At 38.0% G+C, this 25551-nt stretch overlaps 1 protein-coding gene across 1 annotated transcript in view; it reads left to right on the forward strand.

Moving 5' to 3' along the window:
- Positions 1-25551, forward strand: part of LOC122793068 — a 970692-nt gene that overhangs the window by 785410 nt on the left and 159731 nt on the right. Inside the window, exon 28 of the mRNA XM_044060776.1 lies at positions 14091-14182. Within this exon, the coding sequence (XP_043916711.1) occupies positions 14091-14182 (92 nt within the window). The remainder of the gene's footprint in view (positions 1-14090; positions 14183-25551) is intronic.

The raw sequence follows: 25551 nt of genomic DNA on the forward strand, positions 1-25551 counted from the left end.
CATTAAACATCAAACATACACAATGTGTGTCATGTGACCTATACACTTAATAGCATTACAAGACATATATGTGTCACTTTGTACAAATGGTGATTGCTATGCATATTGTGTATAGGTGCATATGTTTGCACACACACAACATCGAGGTGCATAGCAATTAATGATATGTGTAGTACTGTGGCCACTGTAACTGGATGGGGTACCCATGAGCCATCATCATGCAACATCATGTGGTCACTCAAGGCTACTAATGTGTGCCAGACTGGCACATAGCATGCTGTACCTGACCTGCAGTACCATGGCTACATTTACCATTTCACAGCCAGTTGTTACATGGGTTTGTAAGGTGCCCAATAGGGGGTATTGCCTAACATTAATGTGTTATGTGTTGAAGAGTGTCGCACAGCCACATGAGAGGCCTCTACCCCTCAGGTATATTATGTGTGCTGTGTGGATGACAATTAGGATACTGGAGTGTGACCTTACAGCGGGTGTCTGAATACGCCATGTGTAGCATGTTAACGTGTACTGCGTATGACAGTTGTGTATGTTTGTGTGCATGTGTATTGACTTTGCCTATCCAATGTCCACTACAGTGTTGCCACAATTGTGTGGGATGCTGTGTGTATTGCATATGTTTGAGGCAGCTACTCACGTTACTGAGATGTGCATAGTCTCACAGCAAACATGCACAGCATGCATTATGCGCAGGTGTGTGATGTGTACATGGCCTACACCTCACCTATGACATGCACATTTAATTAGCAATATTAATTGTAGAACACACTCACCAGCATGGGTCTGCTGCCTTGCTGTCACACCAGAGGGACCTACAAGGATATGAGACAGTTTGTCAGTGGCAACATCTGTGGCATTGCTACTGTGTGTTTGCAATCTTACAGTAGTACAATGGTTGACAGTCACAGGCCTGCAGATTATATTCCTAATTATTAGTATTGCACAACACTAGGCACCACACCTTCTAACTACACAGTACACATCTCACATAAGCATGATCTACCAATAGAGGTAACAGTAGTGTACAGCTATGCCATGTTACGTGCACGCTCCTTGTCAACTTGCTGGGTGACTCTGGCCTCCATGATGATACATGTTAGTATCTGTATATATGTTAGTACCACAACTGCCTGACAGTGCCTGGCACACTCTATATATCAAACCATGTTTTGCACAGCAACAAAAATAAACCAGTATGTAAGACTATACAACAGTACATGGCACACTGTATGTGACACAATGCACCACCTAGCCACAGGGAGTATATATCAAGCTAATGCATAAAGAAACATGTAATCCATTGCAATGATTGTAAAGTCCAGTTACAGTATCACTAGTATACCACACTAGTCATTGATGGCAAACCCCTGCCTAACATATGTGCACATTCGTTAATATAGGTGGCATACTGCAGTACTAGACTATACATGTTGCTAGATAGGTACCTGTATCCTGTAACACACATATGACCGAGGCCATGGTACAGGCATACCCACACACACATCAGACATACATACCAGACACAAAGGTATGGCAACCCAGATGACCTTTGCATGTGTACCATACAGTACTGTGCGTCAGTAGTTACAAAACCTTATGCCTGAGGTATGTCATCTGTGAGGACTATGGGGAACACACAAAACAGTGGTTCCAAGAAATGTGGACATACACCATACTGTGCTGTTTAGGCATACAGCTTCAGATAGTACTACAGTTCATACAGGGATTGGATTCATCAGCAGTAACACTCAATAAGCATACATGTACTGCTGTAGCCTACAATGGGACACCCCAGTTGACACCAAGGGACTACGTCAGACCATATGGCATACTGCTTTTTCTGCCTAGCAATAGCATGCACATCTTTTGCTGGGATCACAGCTAGGACATATAATACCATGACAGAAACAGTCTCCCACTTAGCTATCACACATATACAGAAGTCTGACACATTCACCAACACATTCACCATCACATTCAGCTAACCTCACATAGCAATTATTGTAACAAGTGCATTTGGGTGTGTATCGGTTCATAGGTAGGTTATAGACTATTGGCCCTAGGGCCTATAGATGTCTAGCCATACTCTACCCTGGCCTTTGACACACAGGTAATTTCTTTTCACGTGGTCCTGTCAAGCAGAGCCACAGAGGTGATTCCCGGGGTGTATTTCCTATCTCCCAAACAATCATCAGGATTATTTATGACGACTGCTAATTAGGAGCTTTGTTTGCTATTGATAGGTGGTTTGTTCCAGAGTATGGGATGTCTCTGAGATAGGAATTTATCCCTCCAGCATGTGCTGTTTATTGAGGTGACAAGGTTTAGGTCCCTAGAGCGTGTAGCTCATAGGGATTGTGATCTGTTTACGTAGAGCATGTCCAACAGCTCTGGGTTTGACATAGCTTTGTATGTTAGGCAGAGGTCACCTCTGGGTAGGTGGTATGTGACACAGTCTAGCTGTGGTTTTGTTTGACAGTCTGCATAGGGCATCTGTTTGAGGCCAGTATTACTCTTTGTGAGGTATGTCTGTGTCCTTTCCAGTTGCTGTAGATGTCTTATGAGGTACATAAAACATGGGGCATTATACTCTATAATGGGTTTTATGTGTGTGGAGTAGAGGGGAACACTGACCTATATTTCCCCTGGATGACACACCTTTTGTGATGACGTGTGCCACATAGACAGATTACATGACTAGTGTGGCACTGTGATTATCAAAGGGGAGACTACTGTCCACCTGTGTCCTATGGTCTCTTATAACACCTTCGGTGTTAAGTAGACTACCACCTATGTGGTAGTTAATGGGTACTGAGTTTTTGCAAGGAGGGATGTCAATGTAGTGTCAACATTGAGCTTGAGTCCATGGCTTTGTCACCAGGCATCTGTTGCAGTAAATATGACCCTGTCTCTCTCTCTCTCTCTCTCTCTCTATATATATATATATATATATATATATATATATATATATATATATATATATATACACATACATATAAACATCCATTGGTGTACATACAGATATACATATAGGCACATATACAGTCCACCTTTCATGGTGGGAATATCAAGTATGCAAAGGTTGTGAGGTATACAGTTATGTCATAATATTGCACAGTCTTGTGCAGAATACATTGAAGGTGTTCTCAGCCCATGTAGCTTTAGCAGGCCTCATTGGCTGCAACACTGCAAACCTGACGAATCATATCCACAGCATTTAACCACCACATGTCATATACCAGCACTGTATGCTGTCTGGTTTGCCACACATTACAGCCTACATAGAAATATGCACATAACAACCTTCAACAACATATATATGTCCACCTTTCACAAACAGTTGCAGTATGTCCCTTGCTCTATGCACATGTACAGATGCTAATATATCTGACACAGACAGATCTCTCCATATTTTTATTTATTTATTTTTTTATTTAACATTTGTTGACCGGGAAAGTCCGACTAGGTTCCACAGATCCTGTTTTCAGCGGAGGCCCGGGGAGAAATGCTCCAGAAGCATGTTTTTAGAATATGACAGACAGATCTCTCCATATGTGTGTGCCATACACACACAAGGACCACACTGTTGTAAGTCTGTGTACCTCATGGCTGACCTGTTGGGCCTTGCTGCAACATGAACAGGTGTCACATGTGAGCACACAGTAATATTAGAGGGTGCATATATAGCTGCAAATACTAGATTAGCATACTAGCCTGGTACAGCTTTTGCCAATGCTAAGCTACACGTTAATATGATTATCATGCATTTGTTACTCTGTCACATCCATGTTTATATAACTGTATGTGCTACTCTCCCAAACAGACATTGTACACACTACTGTACAGAACACAGATAACATGGATCAGATGTTTGACATTTAATGCTGAACTACATATGTCACAGTCATATCCCACTGCAAACAGCTACACTCTGATTTATCCATGGCAGTAGTTATGCAGGGCATCTGTGCATAGATACGTACTGCTGCCACATATGGATGATTCAAACTATGTAGAGTACTCTTCAAAAACATCTACTACATGCCAGTAAATACATATCTGTTACATACCTTTCCTTTGTATGTGTTTGTAGTAGTCAATTCCATGTGTTTTGTAAACTTTTTTTTTTATATCTTATATTTTTTTCAATATATATATTTTTTTATCTTTTTTTTTCCAATATATTTTTTCAATATATTTTATTTTATATCTTTTTTTTCTGTTGCTGTTGTCTGTGTCTCTCTGTGTCGCTCTCTCTCTCTCTGTGTACCTGCAATGAAATGATTGCATGTGTGGACAGCAAGTACAGCCTGCTTTTATAGGTATCTGCACTTGTGCATGTGATGGCCTCTGCACAAATTGGTGGCCACCATTTGGCAATTGCATGCAGCCAGCTGTGTGGTACTTGCAGTACTCACTGTCATAGCAACCAAATGCTATAAATTGCTAAGTCAGGTAGGCATAGCCTTTCAGCTTTCCAAAGTGGGGACCATGCTTTTTTTGCTGTGGACACCATTGTGTAAGTCAGAAGGTTGGTATACTTCTTGTATCTGATGCTAGGGGTGTAGCCAGTGATTTGAATGTTGTACTCAGACCTGAATGTTGCCACTTCCAGTACACAGTTTTCAGTGTAGAATTGTACTCACCCCTACAAATGCTAACACAAGATACATGGGAGTATGTAGTTTCTTTTCTACTTATACAATTAGCTGCCATACAGATGTAGTTATTGAGATGTTTTAATTTGGCACATGAACTGTTTGTGAGCTGCTATACTGTGGATATTAATGTATTCACTTCTGCACAGTTTGTGTTTTTTTTTGTTGACATTAGCACAGGATGCTCATGAAAACTGGACAATTCCAGTACTGAGTATGCCTACCTACATCCTTGCTGGACCTTGAACACACAGGTATTTTGTACATTTGAGTGGGGATTGTCCTGCTATGATACTGTGTGGGGGTTGTAAAGTGCTGCTGTAACATTATTTACTGCTAAAATGGCTGGTTCTGTTATCACAGTCATGTAATGCAATTCCACAACAACTGCTGCTTTCCTTTAATATATATATATATATATATATATATATATATATATATATATATATATATATATATATATTTCAGCAGCAACCTGCAGTAGGTGCGGGGTTCGAGACTGATAGTGGTGTTTTATTTTGCTGCTGAGCAGAACAAGGCCCCTCACATGCAGGGTGACTAAGGCACTTTTAAGCAGTTGTAAGTGGGTTTGCATGGGTTTGCGCAAAGCTTAGCAATACTTAGCTAGGCGCACACAAGTGCACACTTGCGCAAACCCGCTAACTACTGCTTAAAAGTGCTTACTCCCGCTAACCCCCGCGCTCATTTCTTTGAAAGAAAAGAAAATGGAGAGATAGGACAGTGGTGAAAAAGGGGCACAAAGAGGGAAAGACAGTAGAGAAAACAGCTAAGGATGTGCATGACGGGTGTAGGGAAGGTCCATAGCTGCCCATTTCCTTAACAGCAACAGCTGTGCATATACTAGTAATTTGGATGGAAATTTGAAACCTTCCACCCCTGAGAGAGGGGTGAGGACAACGAAGTATGTTGTACTGCCAATTAAATTTCATTTTATGTGTCCAGCAGACATGTATGCAAAATGGGCAGCTATGTATGGGGTGTAATCTTTTTGTGGGAGCAGATTGCCCATTTTTTTTTTTCAGGTGAGAGTGGAATGTGGGGTAGGGGAAGTAGGTATATTTTGGGAGGTAGGTTGGGGAGGTAAACAGACAAGACAAACAAGACGCATACAGGGGCGGAATATGACACATGGGGTGGGTGAACACCACTGACGGAGAAAGATGTTTGGAATTCGCAAACCCATGAGCCCACAGATGGCGACAGTGGAACTGAGATCTCCACCCATGGGCAGTCACCACTGCACCTTCACAGCCCAGAGGGTGGCTGTGCTGGGGGCTGCATAGGAGGGGCAGGCTCACCCGTGAGTCGTACCAATCTTGCCTCAAGTTGGCGACTGAATGCTGGATCTCCCTACGCACCACAGCCTGGACCATTCGGAGGGTGATAGATGGCCCTCCTCTGGGCACGCTTGCACGGAGGGATGAGCCCCATCCCCTGCAGTGCTTCCACCCGAAGGTGGCACAGGACCAACGGAGGAGGAGGAGGTCCCGGGCTGGGCACCAGACCTGCTGGTGCCAGGTGCCATCGCCAGCTGAAGTGGGACAGGTGGGTCTGCTGGGACTGGCCTTCCCACACATTTATGTTTAGGAGGATTTAATGACAATATGGGTTAGTAATAGCCAACAGCATTCCAATTTAGTTGTAACAGCATACAGTAGTATTCCCATTAACCCAACACACCAGAGTTCCAACAGTTGAACAGCAAGCATAACACATGCATATATAGAACAACAGTGGACATTCCAACAGCATGCAAGATTGATTGGTGGCAACAGGCCACCAAGATTGTGGTATGTGAACAGGGCACATGCATCAAAGTAAATGCAGATATTTATAAATATCACATGTGTCTCAACAAATGTTATGAGATTAGACATATCCATTGAGGTGTGGAATTGCATTGTTTATGCACATACAGTAGGGTGTAGAAAGATACCTCCATTAACAACTTATATAGACTTATAGTTTACACTACATTCCTATTGACTGCAGTTATATATCCCCTACATGTATTATTACACTAGGCAATGTCTGTTAAATTGTGAAATGGGTTTTGCTAGTTCTTGATATACCTGACCTGTATCTGATATACAAACTGTCCAGGATGCAGATGTTACTGCTCAATATTTATATATTTTATTTATATTTATATATCTACATATCTGGATGTGTTCAGGTGACATTATCAGGTATATGTTAACAGCCCCCTACATTTCTAGCAGCACACTGACATTTCTGGGGAACACAATAACAAGCAACTCATGTGCCAGATTAACCTGTACATGCCGGCCATGAACCGACAGTTGAGGACTGCATATATGCTTAACAGCTACTGGCACTCCCTTCATCCACTTTATATGGGCCTACCCATGTGTGGGTTGACTGCGCTTAATACAACAGTACTATTTCTATAATGCAAGGGTACAACAACATATCAAAGAAAGTGACACAGACACACTCCAGGAATTATACCTTTATTAATTACATTACGCACTTTTCTAGTGGCTCTCTCATTTATTTGATATATCAGTGCATGCAGAGGACTTTTATTCAAGACGTATTATACCTTTATTAATGGGTTACAACACCTTTTCATGCTGTCTCACTTATTTTATATAACAGTACATGCAGAGAAGTTATTCAAGACTTATTATACCTTTATTAATGGGTTACAACACTCTTTTTCAGGCTCTCTCACTTCATGCAGAGTAATTACTAACCTGCCTGGTGGCACAGTCTTAGCAGCCTATCTGCATAGGCTTGCTGATTCACAGCATGGACACCTGCAGCTGTGAAGTAAATGAAGGGATATTGAGACATACCTATCCATAATATAGACTGCAATAGCAATTTGTACATACCTCATTCCATGGCTACATACTCAGTAGTGGGGCATTTTCCATTTCACGGGCCTTCTGTATCCACTGGTTCAGTCAGTCCACTTTGCATCTCTTCAGGTCTGAGTAGTGGTGTCTGACCTGCTCACCAGCCTGAGGGGATGCCTGTGGCACTGGTGATATCATGTGCTAGACGGTTCCAGGCTTCCGCTTTGTACTTAGTGCCTTGAAACTGGCCCTGCAGGAGTCTTGCATCATGATGATGGATGAGGAGCCAAACCATTACTTTTGACTCCTCAATGCCCCATCATCGCGCTCAAAAACAAGAGCCCTTTCCAACACCGGCCATACTGTCTGCAGATGGGAGCTATAACCAGTTATGGCAATTATTCCCACCTATGGAGCTTAAATATGCTTCATTTCCCGCGCCTATTTGTGATTGGCCGGTTTTGAAAAATCTCAGCTAAAAACAAACCTGCTTAGCAATGGTAAACTTCCATTGATATATATGAGTGTGTTGGAAATGCATCCATATGTAAAGCTGTCATGGCTTAGTGGTTTAGTACTGTGATTATGGTGCACAGTATCCCAGGTTCAAGGCCTGTCATTGCTTTTTATTTTACTACTGGCCAGACCGGCTAGGAGGTGTGGCTATGTTTAGCCGACTTTGCTCAACTTTGCCCAACGTTGCTCGAGGTTGCTCTATGTTGCTGTACGTTGCCCGACGTTGCGCTAGTTAGCGCGGTGCGCAGCTCCACATTAATATGTTTTGTTTGCGCTAGTTGGCACGATGTGCAGCTCTGCGCAAAGCCATTGCACTAGTTAAAGCAGTGCTAAGCTATGAGCAATTATACTTAACTGTGCTTAATACTATATGTTACTTATGTATTTATCAGTATGCATGACCATTCCACCTTCTTAGATATATATATATATATATATATATATATATATATATATATATATATATATATATATATATATATAAAATATCGTTCACTACTACATAGGCCATTTCAATGCATTTAATTAAAATTTAAAAGGTAAATGTCAGGAATCGTTTTTATGCACATATTTCCTACAGAAAATGGGAAGAGGAGTGGTGGAACTCGAACTGGGAATGCCTCCTCTTTGTGCGAAGGCTCTACCTCTACGCTATTGCTATTTGGCTTAATTTGCACATAAGTAGTTTATTATCCTCTTCGATGTCTACACTGCTAACTGTAGCTAAGCAATGGGCAAATCCGTGCATACACGCGCAAATACGGACAGCTATATTGGGAATAATAAAAAAAAAAGGAAATATTTACATTTTAAACGTGTACAGGGATTTAGAATTTGGGGGTGTACTGTTTGTTATGCAGACATTTGAGCGGACTCGCTCATTTCAGTTGACATTTGCAGTTTAGGCACTTGCAGGGGCATGGATATTTGGACTGCTGGGCAGTCTGACATGCCCCCTGCACTCGTGCACGCTCCATTTTAGCCTTAGAGTTGAGTCAGCGCTCCCTCATGAATATGCATGATGTCCTGACATCATACTCTTAGGCTGCGGTTTCCAAGTAAGAATTATTTAGTCTTACACGGAGGATTAGTGAATCCCGGCCTATATTTTATGACCCAGTAACTGGCTTTTAATAAGTATTTGCTTGCAGCAAAACAGTGGTGAATTTAAAATATCACCATGTCATTTTCGGCCTAGCAGAAACAAAACTGTCATTTGCTGCATATGAACTTTTGAAAAATATTTCTCATAAAAGTACCAGAAAATTTAAAAAAAAAAATGCTGTCATTTTCACAATATGCTCAGTTATTCTTATTTCTTCTTAGGTAATATACCCAGGTCATTAGTGTATTGTGCATTAGAGTTTGCCAGTTTCTAGATGAGTACAAAATTTGAATACTTTTGCATACTCTTTTACTCCATTCCCATCTTTACTTCTGAGATGAGTAAACTGTTTTTTGCAGATCCAGGTTCCTGTGCTAAGTCTTGACCTCTGGCCATTGTCTGTGTGGAGTTTTCCCAACTGTTCCCTTGTCTTTAAGAATTTTATGTCACTTCTGCTATATTTTATATGTGTGTACACACACACACACACATATATATATATATATATATATATATATATATATATATATATATATATATATATATATATATATATATATATATTTACTGTCTATATATATATATATATATATATATATAATATATATATATATATTTATCTATACATATATATATATATATATATATGTATGTGCAGTCATAAATATACATAAATATAATATGTATGTATAGATATATGCGTTCTGGGTTCAGTGTGTTTCACTCTACATTTATTACACTGAATATTTAGTTAGGAAGAATGTTTTGTAAAACTGTAGGTACATCATAGGATACTGGCATGTGTTTTACAGGATTGCTACACAATGAGGAGTAGAATTTTGCTCTTTCTCCACTTTTTTAGAATCTTGTTGTTGGTATACATAATTAGCAGTGGGTGGGGGGGGGGTCAGTTTTCCCCCAACATAAGACATGTTCTTTTTTTTTTGATTTGTTGAGTTTGGACCATTTGTGGTCAGTGTAGTGTATAGCAATTTTGTGAATTGGTGATGTAATAAAATATAACATATAAATATGTATATATATATATATATATATATATATATATATATATATATATAGTTTCCTATGAAACCGTCGAAGTAACATTACATCGGCTCTGAACATCGAGACTACTACATGAAGCTGACATCAGCGAAAACCGTCGAGTTACAGAACATCGAGTTTACGGAACATGTATTACCATGACACAGAAATAGGCGTGTTTCCTTTTCAGTGTCAATATTTTGGAACTCGACGGTTTAAACTGAAAAGGAAACACGCCTATTTCTGTGTCATGGTAATACATGTTCCGTAAACTCGATGTTCTGTAACTCGATGGTTTTCGTTTTCGCTGATGTCAGCTTTTGATGTAGTAGTCTCGATGTTCCGAGAGTCGCTGTAATGTTACTTCGATGGTTTCATAGGAAACCATATATATATATATATATATATATATATATATATATATATATATACATATACATATATGTGTGTGTGTGTGTGTGTGTGTGTGTGTGTGTGCAGTTACATGTGTCTGTGGTTTATTTACTCATGTCGTTATGGCCTGGGTTCATTCATTTACCCATTTAACAAATAAATAAATTTAAAAAAGACTCATGCTGAAATTCAATAATTCAAAACAGCTGACACTTACTATTTTGATTTCTGTGACTGTGATTTTTCAGGCTTCACAAACATTTTGCCATTTATTCTTTTGATTTCTATGAGCATGATTTATCTTTCTTTAAAAATTGCCACATTTTTCAAATACATCTCAAAATTTAAATGGTGTCTGTTAAGAAACCCACTGACAAGAAGGCTTTAGTTTTATTTCATATGTACCTTTTTAAAACAGTTCTTTCTTTTTATTTGCTGACATTCTTTCCTTCTTCTGTCTAGTTTTACATTCAGTCTTTTATTATGTAATACTAATGTATAATTGGTTGGCATGTTTATTTTTCAGTATTATTGGAAAATCTTTTAATAGGGGCATTCTTCTACAGGTTTTGTATCCTGTAAGGGGCGGTATTATGAAGAATTGATGGGTAACAGTTAACCATTTGAAAATACATCTAGTTTATTTTCTGTTACAATTACTGTATGTAATATTAATGGAAAATGGAGGTGTGTGGTGGGAAACACTGGGGATAGGTGGCAGAGAACAAACAGCTAGGGGAGACTGAGGAAAGAAAGAAACATATATCATGGTGGGAGGAAGTCTAAGAGTAAGACTATTGGAAATAAAAGTGCAAGAGGCAGTTAATTAAATATTTATTTGAACAGAAGCAGAACAGGCCCCAAGAGGATATCTGGGAAGAGTTGTTTTAAACACTGGATTATAGATATTAACTGGAGTACTAGAAATAGTACTGAGAGCTTACAAGACCTTGGGATTAGAACATTTCCTAGCAGGGTTGTATTTTCTATCAAAGAGTAAATGTCATGGGGAAGTCTCATACAGTTTGGTTGTAAGTGTAGCTGAGATAAGGCCTATCATTGTTTTCTGAGATGTCTATGTAAGGGGTGCTTGGCCTTTAAGAATGGGAAAAGATGGTGCAATTAGACTGAGAAGCAGCACCATAAATAGGAGAACTAACACGAAACAGACACAGTGATCCCTAAAACTACAACTGTGAGAAAAGGAGAGAAACAATTCTGTAATCGGAGCAGCAAACATGAATTTCTACTTCATTTACTGACAATAATCGCACTATGCTCATTTAACTCTTCTAATAAATATTCCTTAAAATGTATGAAATAAGACCGTCTGTAAGCCTTTTTATTTATATAAGGTCAAATAAATATAAATTATGTAGCCCCAGGTAAACCTGTAACCTGTATTAATATTTTTATATTTCGATCCCTTTCTAGTCCTAAAGCCTCTATTCTGTCCGCTCTATCATTCTATTCACTCCCTAAGGGACAGTAGCCCTAGTTGTGAGTGTCAGGCACATCAGAAGCTGTGCCATCATCCATGGAGGGGATTCAGGTATTTGACTTAAACACTGACATCAATATATGCAAATAAACTTGATATGCAGAAAGCATTATGGAGGCCTGTCGGTAATTTTACTAAGTGACAAAGGCCCACAGGCAACCCCACACCTGTTAACAAATGTTAGCACAGGTTCTCAGGTCTTGAAGTTGAAAATTAGTTGCCACTAAAACCATGGTCCAACCTCACTATAACTGTGATAACAGGTTGATGATAATAAGTGCAAGGCTCATGCTAATCATAACCAGTATGGTGTCTCTTGCATAAAGTAGTGTTTTGGTGGAACATCCAAGGGAAAAGTATGAACTCATGAATTAAGCCCTATGAGATACCACATGTAACAGGGCACATCAGAGGTGCAACAGAATCATATTTAACTTTCTGGGAATAACTATGAATAACTCTGAAATCATTATGACAAATTTTCAGTGATGTGAAGCAAATACCGAGGGTGGTGTCATGTGATTAAGTTAATGGTTCTGATAAAATAATAAAAGTGGCCTCAATGGTCTTCTATATTCACTGGTGGAGTGCGTATGCAAAGCAAGTCCTGCACTGCGTTCATCATGCTACTTAGTGCCAGATGGGGTACAGTTTGACTTTGCTGAACAGTTTCCTCCAAGGTATTTGATAATGGTGTATGCTAGATAGAGATAAGGTTACGATCAGTGAACTGATGTTTCCTCCAAGGCATTTGATAATGATGTATGCTAGACAGAGATAAGGTTATGATCAGTGAAATGATGACAAAGAAACAGACAATGCTAGTAGTTTTCTTCTTTTCCTTTTCAGACTATTGCAAAGGATTAAGGCTATCAGTTGCTAATAAGATTAATCATGGAGACATGGGTTTGATTCCAACAGTCTACATTTGCCTATTGTTTGGCACTGAGAAAGTCGTTTAACTAAATAGTACACTGGGACACCTTTCAAAATAGGCAGACATGTCTGGTGAGATTATGTGGATTAAAAATAAGTTGAAATAGAAAATGTGATCAAAGGAAGACTCTCGTCATGACACATGTAAGGTGATGGGAAAAGGATGGGAGGGTGGAAAGTTAAGTTTGGAGTTCAGTGCACAATGGAACAGAGACAGATTTTGACTTGCTCTGCATCCCTGAGGGTAGACTGCAGTGCATGTAATCATTACTTTCAAGTACCATAGATAATGTATAAATTATGCTTGAAAGTTATATATCTGTTAGAGACTGCATCGATGGAAATAATGAAGAAGGGAGGCTGTGAGATATGAGACAAACTGTAGACAGCAACTGTACATTCTGAGACATTAGAGATAACAGAGCTATAGGAGGCGGCAGGGAGATATACCCAATACTACCCTTGCAGATGACCAACCACTTGCATGTTTTCATTACTGGATATCATGAATCTGTAAGACAGCTCTCTGCCCTGGTTTGTGATGGCGAAAAGATGTACTGATTTTGAATATATCTTGTAGCACAGGTGTGACCTATATTTCAGACAGATTCTGTTGACCATGCAACTTGACATTTTGTGAACTTATCTCAAAATTATAATAATTTGTTACATGAAATGGGGTCTCCATGGTTGCATACAAGTTTACATTTTGTATACTTGGATATTTCAAAATTTCAAAATTTTACACAGTTGATATGGAATGGTTTCCCCACAGTTACATACACTACTGTTTTTAGTACACGTAAAGCTGTATTTTTATATACAGACTTACTATGCACAGTACCAAAAAGGACATCAGTGCTGCATGCATTTTGTGTGATTTTTGCCATCTTTAATAAGACCTGAAGAATACTGAGCTTTGTAATTGTTTACTGGCATTTCCTCCTCCTGGTGTTGTGGTTGTCAGTATTTTACATTTCCTAGTATTTTTTCATAGGTAGCAGTCTTGTTACTGCCTTCCACAGGAGAGTACCACTTTCATTCTAACAGTTCTTCTTCCTCCCCGTTCACAGGGCTCTGTGTCTGCTGTGCCTTTAAACATCGTAGGAGCAGCCTGTGTTCCAGAAACCGAGTACAACAAAAGAGCCAACTGCTTTCAATTAAGGTAACTAGCTGAAAATGTTCTTATAATAAGTCCACCAAAAGGCAAGTGAAAGCACAAAAACAAAATACTTGTAATAGTCATAAAGAGGAAAACAAGACAGAATGATCACTTGCTGACTTTGGGCCGAGCGGTCCTTTTGCATATTGTGGTTTTAAAATGTATTAGCTGTAATAATGTAAGGAAATAGAATAACAGGTCCTCACCCCCAACCGCAGCATAGACTTTGAATACATCACCTGAAGCCAAAGGCTTATAAAAGTTTATTTGCTGACTTTTATACTATAGCATTTGCTTCTAAACCAACAAAACATTGATTTCAGTCTTAAACTTTTCATTAGTCCCATAAACGGAACGTGAAGGCTTGTGCAGTGCTTCTAAGCGTCAATTCTAAAGCATCAAAGTCTCCGTTATATAACCAGCAAAGTATAAGTCCATAGCAGAACAGAATCAACCTCACATGGACGATTAAATTAACTATTTAGTAGTAATAGTTTTTAGAATGTATTACTACTTGTACCTGCATATTTCTTTAGATAGATATGTTTTTAGTTTGTATTGAAGGATTCGTTAGATAGGGTATGTATATATTCATGGCCACTTTAAATATTAAGGATGCACTGATTGAATGATTGTCTAAATGTATTTAAAGACTGTGGTTTCACAATGCTTGTTACAGTCTGAGGAAGCCGTCTTTGGTGAAAGCGCTTACTGCATTTACTATATGTAAATAAAGAACGTTCCTGATATATCGGTATTATATGGTGTCGTCCATGTGAGGTTGATTCTGTTCTGCTATGGACTTATACTTTGCTGGTTATATAACGGAGACTTTGATGCTTTAGAATTGACGCTTAGAAGCACTGCACAAGCCTTCACATTCCGTTTATGGGACTGATTTTTATTTTATTTATCTTTGCTGGAACGTGTTGCCCTAGCGTATATCTATTTATTTTTATCGTTTAAACTTTTCATTGTCTGATGTCAATATTTTTCATCTTTATTTTCAGAGATTATTAAATACACAGCCACTTAAAATATAAATACTTTAATAACATCATGTGAAAGGTTATATTATGTTGAATTAAATGTCACTGATATTACATGTATAGCATACATGATTTATGACATGGTGCATTTTTTACGATCATACATTATTTTCATAATTTTGTTAATATTTCATATGTAAGCAATATAATGGAAATGTTTCGCCTCATATAAAATAGCTTATTCTATCAGGCAACATTATGCGACATTTAATGTGTACATTGTTCATGTATATACTTGTATATGATTTCTGATGAAGATATGTAGAGTTTCTATACTTTTGGTAATATCTCCAAAAAGAATCATCTTACAGATGAGTACAGCATCAAATGACATGCCCAGATTTCCCATAGTAAGAGCATGTAAACTTAGTGTGATACTCTGCTGTTTGAAATATAACTGTACTTTGTCTGTTTTTGTTAAGGTAATTAACCACTAAGCATGTTAATGAAGCAAATGCAGTCACCATAAAACAAGACAGAATCTGAAATATACAAAAATGCTGTGAACAACATACGGCTGAAATGAAAACTAATTTACTGGGTCAGCCTTAGGAAAAAAGGTAAAAAACTAGGTCTTCAGTAAGTAATTTACTTGCATCCCTTAAGAAGAATAAATGAAAAAAAATGAACCCACATATAAGAAGGCATTCCATTCATTAGAATACAGTTTCCCATCTGTCTCCAACACTAGAACTTAATAGGTCATTAGCTATTTCATGGCCTGATACTATACAAGATAAGCATATGGCAATGGTTGCTTAAAACAAGTAAGAGGGTAGTTTGGGATTTGCCTTGTATTTTTTTTAATTACTAATTATTGAGGCCTTTCCGCCTGGGCAAACTGTTTGGAGGTATGCATTGCAGTCAGGTCATTGTACTCCATGATGGGCCTAACAAGGGAAGTATAGATGAGAGCTATGACTTCTTTAGATTTAGAAAGTATTCTTTTGGTAACTAAGTGAGTGAGGTAGAATCATTTCCTAAATATGAGTGATCCATGGTTGTCAAAACTCATTGTCAATAAATGTCCCTAGATCTGTAATGACTATGTCGACATTTAAGCAAGTGACATTTATATGCAATATATTTGGATGTATTTGGATAGCCATGTTTGCCATATCAAACTATGCTAAATTTATTGGCATTGAGCTTGAGAATTTAGTCAGTACACAAGTTGAAAACATGGTCAGGTCATTCTTGGAGGATCTGAATGTCTACAAGGAAGTTAATGATATCTTGTTTCTTGTCTTTAGATTAGTTTAGTTAGCTATATGCCCTTAATATTTTATAGGTTCACAGGTAATTAGTGGGCTGACACCCCAGAGGGCCTTTTTAAGCTTAGTTATGCTTCCCAAAGATGAGATTCAAACCCTGTACCTTGTGTCTGTAAGTTAAACACCTTAACCATTATGCCAGCTCCCTAACCCACCCAAAGGTAGTTTGCCTTGAAGTAGTTTTAAAGTGTTTATAAGGGTTTGCTATGGTTACAGAACTGATTCTTATTTTGAAGGAGACTGCTTTGTAGTCTGGTCTTACCAGATAGGACACGACACTGGGGTGAGTACAGAGTTTTCCCATATTTGTGAGGAAAGGTAGCTGGCCTATAAGTGGATTGAACCCATGTCCTTGGGGTTATTAGCACCATACTTTAAGCAAGTGAACTAAATGGCCACAAATGAATACTAGGCTGTCAATCTGCATATTATTAAAAGCCTAGCCAATGACCAGAGGTCAGAATCAAACCCTGTAAATTGTACCTTTGAGCTTAACAGCGCAACCATTATGCCAACCCTTTCCCCATCTGTTATAATTTCAGAGAAATAGATGCAAAAGAGGAAGGGACCCTGAACCGAGCTCTATGGGACACCACAAATGACAATTATTTGTGTGGAAAATATGCCACCAACCCTCATCATAAGACAGTTGGCTATGCAATGGGAGACACAGGGATTAATGGAAAGGGGGGAGAGCCTGTCAATAATACTGGTAGAGGAAACTCAAAAACTGGATAGAGACTCGAAAAAACTGGATAAAGACTCGAGTGAACATTCCGGTTTCATCCAGAGTAATCCAACCTGTAATAATAAGACATCAGAGTTAGTAAATGTGACTGATAATTAAATTGAGAACATATTTATATTTATTAATGAGAAAATCATAAACAGTCTAATAACAACAGTAAAATGAAAGAATGAAGAATAACAGATCAATGTATTTATATACATGGGGTAAAATGTACCGTGTTGATTATTGGCTATGAAAATATAACATGAGCTAATCTGTGGAGTAAATAGATAAAGCTTCAACTAAGTCATAGGTAAACAAAGTTTGAATTATGGCTCTGATGCCTGTAGGAGGTAATATGGGAGAATGAGAGTGAGTGGTCACTGCTTGTTGACCCATTCTAGGGTGAAAGGGAGGAGGCACTGGCTGATCATATAAGTAACACCTAATGGCAGTGCTAGTTGTCTACACCAAGGACCTAAAGTCTTTTGAGCCTGCAAAGCCATGTGCAAATCTCCATGTGAGCTGAGAGAAAACCTTTGAGGGCAGCTATAACGCTTGGAAGAGCCACCACAAGTGGGGAAGATCGACTGGGGGAAGAGGGTAGGCTGCTCTGCAGGACTAGCAAATCTGTCTGTCTCCATACCACCCAACTCTCACTGCAAGTGGATGGGCTTTTGGGAATTCTTGGACAGGAATGAATGGGCTGAAGGGTTCTCACCTGCCCAAGAACCCTTTGCTCCCATAAACTTGGAATGAATGAGCTGAAGGGTTCTCACCTGCCCATGACCTTGGAATGAATGAGCTGAAGGGTTCTCACCTGCCCATGACCTTGGAATGAATGGGCTGAAGGGTTCTCACCTGCTCATGACCTTGGAATGAATGGGTTGAAGGGTTCTCACCTGCCCAAGAACCCTTTGCTCACACGACCTTGGAATGAATGGGAAGAAGGGTTCTCACCTGCCCAAAAACCCTTTGCTCCCATAAACTTGGAATGAATGAGCTGAAGGGTTCTCACCTGCCCATGACCTTGGAATGAATGAGCTGAAGGGTTCTCACCTGCCCATGACCTTGGAATGAATGGGCTGAAGGGTTCTCACCTGCTCATGACCTTGGAATGAATGGGTTGAAGGGTTCTCACCTGCCCAAGAACCCTTTGCTCACACGACCTTGGAATGAATGGGAAGAAGGGTTCTCACCTGCCCAAGAACCCTTTGCTCCCATAAACTTGGAATGAATGAGCTGAAGGGTTCTCACCTACCCATGACCTTGGAATGAATGAGCTGAAGGGATCTCACCTGCCCATGACCTTGGAATGAATGAGCTGAAGGGTTCTCACCTGCCCATGACCTTGGAATGAATGAGCTGAAGGGTTCTCACCTGCCCATAACCTTGGAATGAATGGGCTGAAGGGTTCTCACCTGTCCAAGAACCCTTTGCTCACACGACCTTGGAATGAATGGGCTGACTGAGTGCAGGTAGAAGAGCCACTGAGCTTAATCCTCTGAGGATGCAAAAAAAAAAAAAAAGACAAAGTAAAAGGAAAGAAAGGGTGACATGAAAAATATTTACTATGAAATTAAGTGAAATTGTAATTAAATCAGTGAAACAAATATTACATGGTTACTGAATATGCTGGCAGAATGAATAAATAAAACAGAAAAAAATAAATTTTAATCAGTAGTAAATCAGATACTTGATAAAACTACCCATCGAGTATAAAAGTATGACTGTAAACAGTAGATAAAAATTCTATTAGAAATAATCAAACAGTTAGAAATGGAATAAGCCACAGTATACGAAAAACAAAAATATTACATAAATATCTGCCAACTCTGCAAAGTGTAGCAGGTGATATGGTTAACTGCTATCCAGGTGACACCAGTGAGTTCTATCAGTCCATTCTTATACTCCTTAGGCCAGGAAACTATAACCTGAGCTTCTACTTTGTTTTCCAACAATCTCAGGTGTGCTATGGCTGCTGAGTATCCTGATATCAGTGGCTCCAGGAATTGAATGTTTATGTTACTTTGAAGAAATGTCCTAGATTAGTATCGAAAGTGTGTTGGTAGAACCTCAGAATAAGGCTCATCCTTTTAATTTGTGGTTCAGCTTTGCAAAGAACATCTCTGTCCAGGTTGCACAAGATTGTCTGTGTTTTTTTTTTTTTTTTTCTTTTTGAGGAACTATTACTTGTGGGGTCTGTGGGCTAGTTAATTTAGATAATCCATATGCACCTCTGTACTCATCATGGATTGACTGATTACATGTGGTTTTAGTTTCATGTTCATCTGTGCTTACAGAAGAAGGGACTGTAAAACTGTGGTCTCTCTTATTTCAGATGACAAAAGTTTGCTGAGTGTTATAATTTCAGTGCAGAAATCATAGGATCATAAAAGGTTACTAGGCTAATGGCCCTGGGACCCTTACAAGCCAGGTCTATATTACATAATCGAAACATAATTTAATTGAACAGCACTTACATCGAAAATGCCCTTTATCGAATTTGCTCTTGTTGGGGGCTGTGCACTCCACACCCCCCAGTAATTATATATACCAAACAAACCAAAACTGGAAACAGGCAAAAATGAACTATAAATCCAAAAACCAAAGGCAGGAACCACGAGACAGCACCAAGTAATAAAAATAGATTTAATCCAATATTAAGTGCTTTTCGTTTGTCACCATATACAAACTTCTTCAGATAAAAAAACCTCACTGAGGAATGATTTAAATACTCAATCAATTAACTTCTTAATTAATCAATTGTAGCACTTAAGAAAATAGTAACATATTAAACACACCAAAAGCATTTTGAACAGTAAATGCATTTAAAACCTATAAAAATCACTGCTACACTAACTGAGTCAAATGTATATATTTCTTGGTATAACTAAGAAAAATAATATATAGGAAATACTGTCTTTTACAATAAAGTTAAGTAAAAAACTATTCAAAAATATTAAATCCTATAAATTTATACAGATACCTTCGTATGAAGTAGTGTAAACACTAAGTAAATTAAAATATCTAAGAAGTTTCATCTAATTAGACTCTTGAGCTTAAGAACACTGCTAATTGAACACCCTTCGTTCAAACCTGGCACATTGTATGCGTTTAATCTGATCTGCCATCCGAACTCTAATTCTTCTAACTTTAGAGGGATTGGACCACCTCTGGGGTTCTGAAACACTTGATCAATAACAAGAAATTTAAAGGTGTGATCAGGGTGTAATGAAATATGTTTAACTAGTGCATTGTCGGGTTTCTGTTTTCTAATAGCATAAATATGTTCGTAGATGCGATCACGAAGACGCCTCTCAGTTTTGCCTACATAGTAGGCTAAACAACATTGGCACTGAGCTAAATAGATCGCCATTCTAGAATTACAATTCACTCTAACCCTCAAGTTATACTGATGGTCATGAATTTTGAATCTGTTAGATTCAATAACATATTCGCAGTAACTACATGCTTGGCATTTATACATACCAGGTGTCTTTACTTGTCCAGTTTGATATTGTTCAAAGAAAGCTTTGAGATTATTAGCTTTCTTATATACTACCACAGGGTGCCAAGCTTGTAGTTACTGCCAATATGTTATTGAATGCCTTGTGGTTGTCCTTGGCCTGGGAGGCCAAATTTACATCAAATTTGGCTTTGATAGACTTTATTTGTCCCCTGAGTTGTTTGTTTAGTTTGATGAGAGTTATTTTATCTTGTTAGGTGCTGCACCTCCTAATTTTTGCCATGCTTTTCCTCCTTCTGTTACACAGCCTATGGATGCTATGATTCCACCAGGCTGGTTTGTTGTTTGAGTTAGTTCTTTACTTCTTCCTGGTGGGTACAGCTGCCTTTATGCAGCTATTAAGATGATTGTATACGGCTTCTGTGAACAGTTCTGTATAGACAGCAGTGTTCTCAGGGTTTATGGAGTCTTAAAGATTTGCCAAGTTATCAATTAATAGTAGGAAGTTAGCCCTAGAGTAGTTCCTGGATATTCCAGGCTTAGCTGGTGTTCCAGGTTTTAGTTTTACTTCAAAGGAGACCATTTTGTGGTCTGACCTTACCAGAGTAGACATTACACTAGGGGGGTGTGCAGCCCTCTTCCATATTAGTAAGGACCAGATCCAGTATGGTTGCACCCCTTGTTGGTATGTTGACAATCTGGTCCAGGAAGTTTGTGTTTACAAAATCCAGGAATCCCTGTGCCTGTACGTTTGGTGTCGTATATGATTCCCAGTTAATAGTTGATTAATTAAAGTTGCCCATGAATATGGTATTGGCTTGGATGGTGAGTGTTTCCAATAAATGTAAATACACGGTATGGGTTTCCTGGATCATACAGGGGACATATAGCTATGCTTGATAATTATCACTTTTTTAGAAATCTTAAGGATCAGGATTTTTCTGAGGATTGTCTTTGGTCACATGTGATGTATAAGGTTTGTACAGTAATATTTAAGATAGTTTACGACTAGAGGCTCTGCCTTATTTTTTAACTGATGGTTCTCCCCAAAAATGCGGTATTGTACGTATTAGAATTTTCTTTGCAATGTAATCATTTTTATTCTGATGGTAAATTCTATTTACAAAGACAAGGAACTGCTAGAGGAGCTAATGTCATCCCTTCATGTGCACGTTTTTATGAATTATTTTGGAAAGATGTGTATTCCTCACCTATATTTGTGAGAAATATTTTTCTTGTCTGTTTGTTGGTTTGTTACATTGATTACTTTTTTTGTATTTCAGATTCTAATAAGTAATTTTATTAATTTTTACATGATCTCAACTCTAATAATGTTGGTACAACATTTATTGGGCACTGTGGGGGTAATGCTATTACATTTTTCGATATGCAGTTGTTTATTGTAGCAGGCACGCTACATACTATATTATTTAGAACAAATATAGCCATTAAGTCTTTGTTATGGACTACAATTCATCATATGATGCCTACATTGAGGTAATTACCTAAGGGCGAATTTATATACGAACCCATTTATGCAGTTAGGAATTTTGATAGATTACAACATGGCTATGTTTATAATAATGTTTTAAAGGGTTTTAATTATATTTATTTAGATAGGCATGAAGGTAAATCTATGATGGCTAGTAATATTTATAACAGAAAACAGAGTGTGGATCCCATTTATTTTGTTAGCAAATTGATTCATCTTGCTAATTACAGATATATGACACCCTTACCTAAGTGGTGCCATCAAACACATCAGCCTTCTGGAGAACATGTAACTAGATTGTAGTTACCCACTTATTCAGATGATAGGTTCTTGCTGCTATGTAATCCAAAATGGACAACTATTTCTGCACATTGACAAATTTTCATGTCAAAATTCATCCATAAATAGTTGTATACTCTAACCAATTTAGCCTAAATCTCCCCTACCTATTGTAAAATGCTGTAAGAGAGATCATTGCACCACATTTAAATAAGTCAACAAAGTGTTTATTGTACAGTTAGAATAAACATAACACACATCTCCTACTGGTGGTCAGAAAAATTATTTCTGACTGACTGTAATATATGTATGTTTAAGTATACAGTTAGCATAAACATGTCTAACAGTTTATAAAGTTATTTCAACTTCTCACAGTTATGAATACAGCACACTAAATTATATTATCTAATTCAGAAAATTATGTTTCACTGAGGTTGTTATTTGTGCCAATTTTCCACTTGTAATCCACTGTTGGCCTCCCCTTTTATAATTTGTTCATAATTGCAAATTTAAAAAAAGTTAAAAGAAACTTACAAAATACTGTTTACCAGTTTGTATACAAAAAGATATACAGGTGCAGTTTTCATTAAATTCTGCAAGTCAAGAACTCAACAAGTAATTGTGAATAAGAAATTCTAACCAATAAGCAATTCCACTGCAGAGGAAATCTTTCTCCACACCATTGTCTTACTATGTACCATATTGCAGAATTGTGTTTTAACTGTGCCTTTCAGAAGTGATTTTGTGTTAACATACAATTACAGTGTTTCAAAGAAAATCAGGAAATTACAATATTTTGAGAGGTGTAGTGGCATAATTATGTCCTCAAGAGCAAAAATGAAAAAGTCATAATTATTCAGACACCTTGAGAAGTATAAAACTTCCAGACAATTGCTATATCACATTTTTAAGTAAATTTTCATAATTTTATATACATGTAATTTTAGTTTGTTAGAGAATTGTTACAAAGCTGTTCTGTTAAATCATTACTTTTTTATTGCTTACATTTAAAAATGGTTTATCAGTTTTTCATGATTTTTTTTTCCTACCACCTGCCAGCTATCCATTTTCTGTGACTCTAATTCACAGTAGTCCAAAGCAGCAGTTGATTGGTTCAGGTGTGATGACCTACAGAACATGCATGTTACTGCTCATGCTCAGATTTAGCTACATCATGTGCTTCTGGGAGTATACCTCCCCATTATGCTTGTCTCTATAGCTGCTGACATGATTTTGTACAGCGCCCATCCTAAGTGGGTCTCAGTATAGCAGTGATCATTCCTGCATCAATCCACTCTGGATGGGAAGCCAGGCTCAGCCACTAACTCAGATCTAACCTGGCAGTATATATGTTGCAAGATGATCCCAGGTTATTTTATGTGCAGTGAGGGCTTCATCTCTGTCTGCTCCACATAACCTACTTCTAAGATTGCAGTGCCTACTTTTAAAAGTGGTATTTCTTTCTGTTGAATACATTCACTTCTAGATCTGGTGTGGAGTCTGAAGTATGCTTGTATGGACTACTTTCAAATGCACTGAATTATAACAGGTTGTGTTACATTGGCAGGACAGCATAACAACAATGTTAGCTTGCAGATTTTCTCATATAGCACACACTGTCCATATATTATAAAGTATACTAAGCTCATCTTTTATAGAAATGCCTGGTGTCTGATGTCCATGCAGATGCCTCATATTTAATATTTAGGTTTACATGGAGTTGCTCACCTCAGTTTTGTATAAAGTCCCTACAAATAACACTTTTTTAATCTCTGATAATTTCTTATAGCTGTTAATACTGTACAGTGACTCTAAAATCCATGTTTTATTGGGGAATTGAGCTAAGAAAATCCCATAGTAAATACCATAAAAAGACTGTCATTATTATTTTACTCTCTCTCTCCCTCTCTTGATCTGTTTTTTAGTAACCAGCTTCCATAATCTGATATTATAATGTTAATTTATAAAAATATAAGCCGTGATTTGCAAGATTCCCTTTCTGCATCATAACTTAGTGTTGTGTTTCTGTTTATCACTTGTTTTACCTGCTGCACAGAAAGAGAGCACCCCAGCCCTAAGTGCTAGCCGAACCCTCCTTCACTTCATAAAGTGATTGGGTTATTTTGTAACAAACACAATTAACTGATACATATATAACTTCCTATGTCACAGCCAGCTTTTACATCCTCACCACATTTGTTCCTTTGCCTTTCTGACAGTCTGTTGTCCAGCTTGTATCTTTCTTGGGGTAAAGTAAACAAGTACATGGACACTAGTTCCAAAGCAGAAAAAAGTTGTCCTAGAGAATGGATTAGTTCAGACATCATTTTAATGTGTCATGAAATGATGTAAGGGCTAAGTTGAGGATTCTTACAGATCAGCTGTTAGTTAATGGATGTACAAATTGTTTTGCTCCAGATAAAGATAGAAGAACATTAGGCACTTATACAGATAGGCTTGTTATGCCGTACTCTGCAGTATAGGAATGTTTTTAATACTATGAGAAGAGTCCCAATTCACTTAGAGTGAATGGAATCCCATCAAGGCAGTTCAAATAACTGCACTACATTAACCGCAGCTGGAACAGGAAATGTGGCCTAGTCATATAAAGTAGTATCTCAAAACACAAACTGGATGATAATTTGTCATAATGATTTACAACTGTCTGTTTCTTCCAACTGTATCTGCTATGATCCACAGTAACAAAGTCATTTTAATCTGTAAAATGTTCTGTGTGGAGTAGACATATGAACCTAGCATGCTTTCTAATTTAAAACAGCTGATGATCCACCAAGTGTTTTATTCTGTACTTATGACGCGAATCCTTACTTCTGCTAAATGCTACTTTACCTTTGGTACATTGTTTCTTTTCTCACTCCTCCTCCCTGTGGCTGCACCAGGAAATTATGTGTAGCTCTGCATGCCTTTTCCAGTCATTAAATGTCAAACTAAATAAATGTTGCCTATCAAAGCTGGACTCTAGGGATGCTAATTCATTTTAAGTTCCGTTAGTTCACATAAGAATTCCCTGCACGGTGAGTCGGCAGACATAAGATGGAGCCATATTGACTGTGGTCGA

The sequence above is a fragment of the Protopterus annectens genome, chromosome 1.part0 (genome assembly GCF_019279795.1).
Source record: "Protopterus annectens isolate FY-2018-M chromosome 1.part0, PAN1.0, whole genome shotgun sequence".
NCBI lineage: Eukaryota > Metazoa > Chordata > Ceratodontiformes > Protopteridae > Protopterus > Protopterus annectens.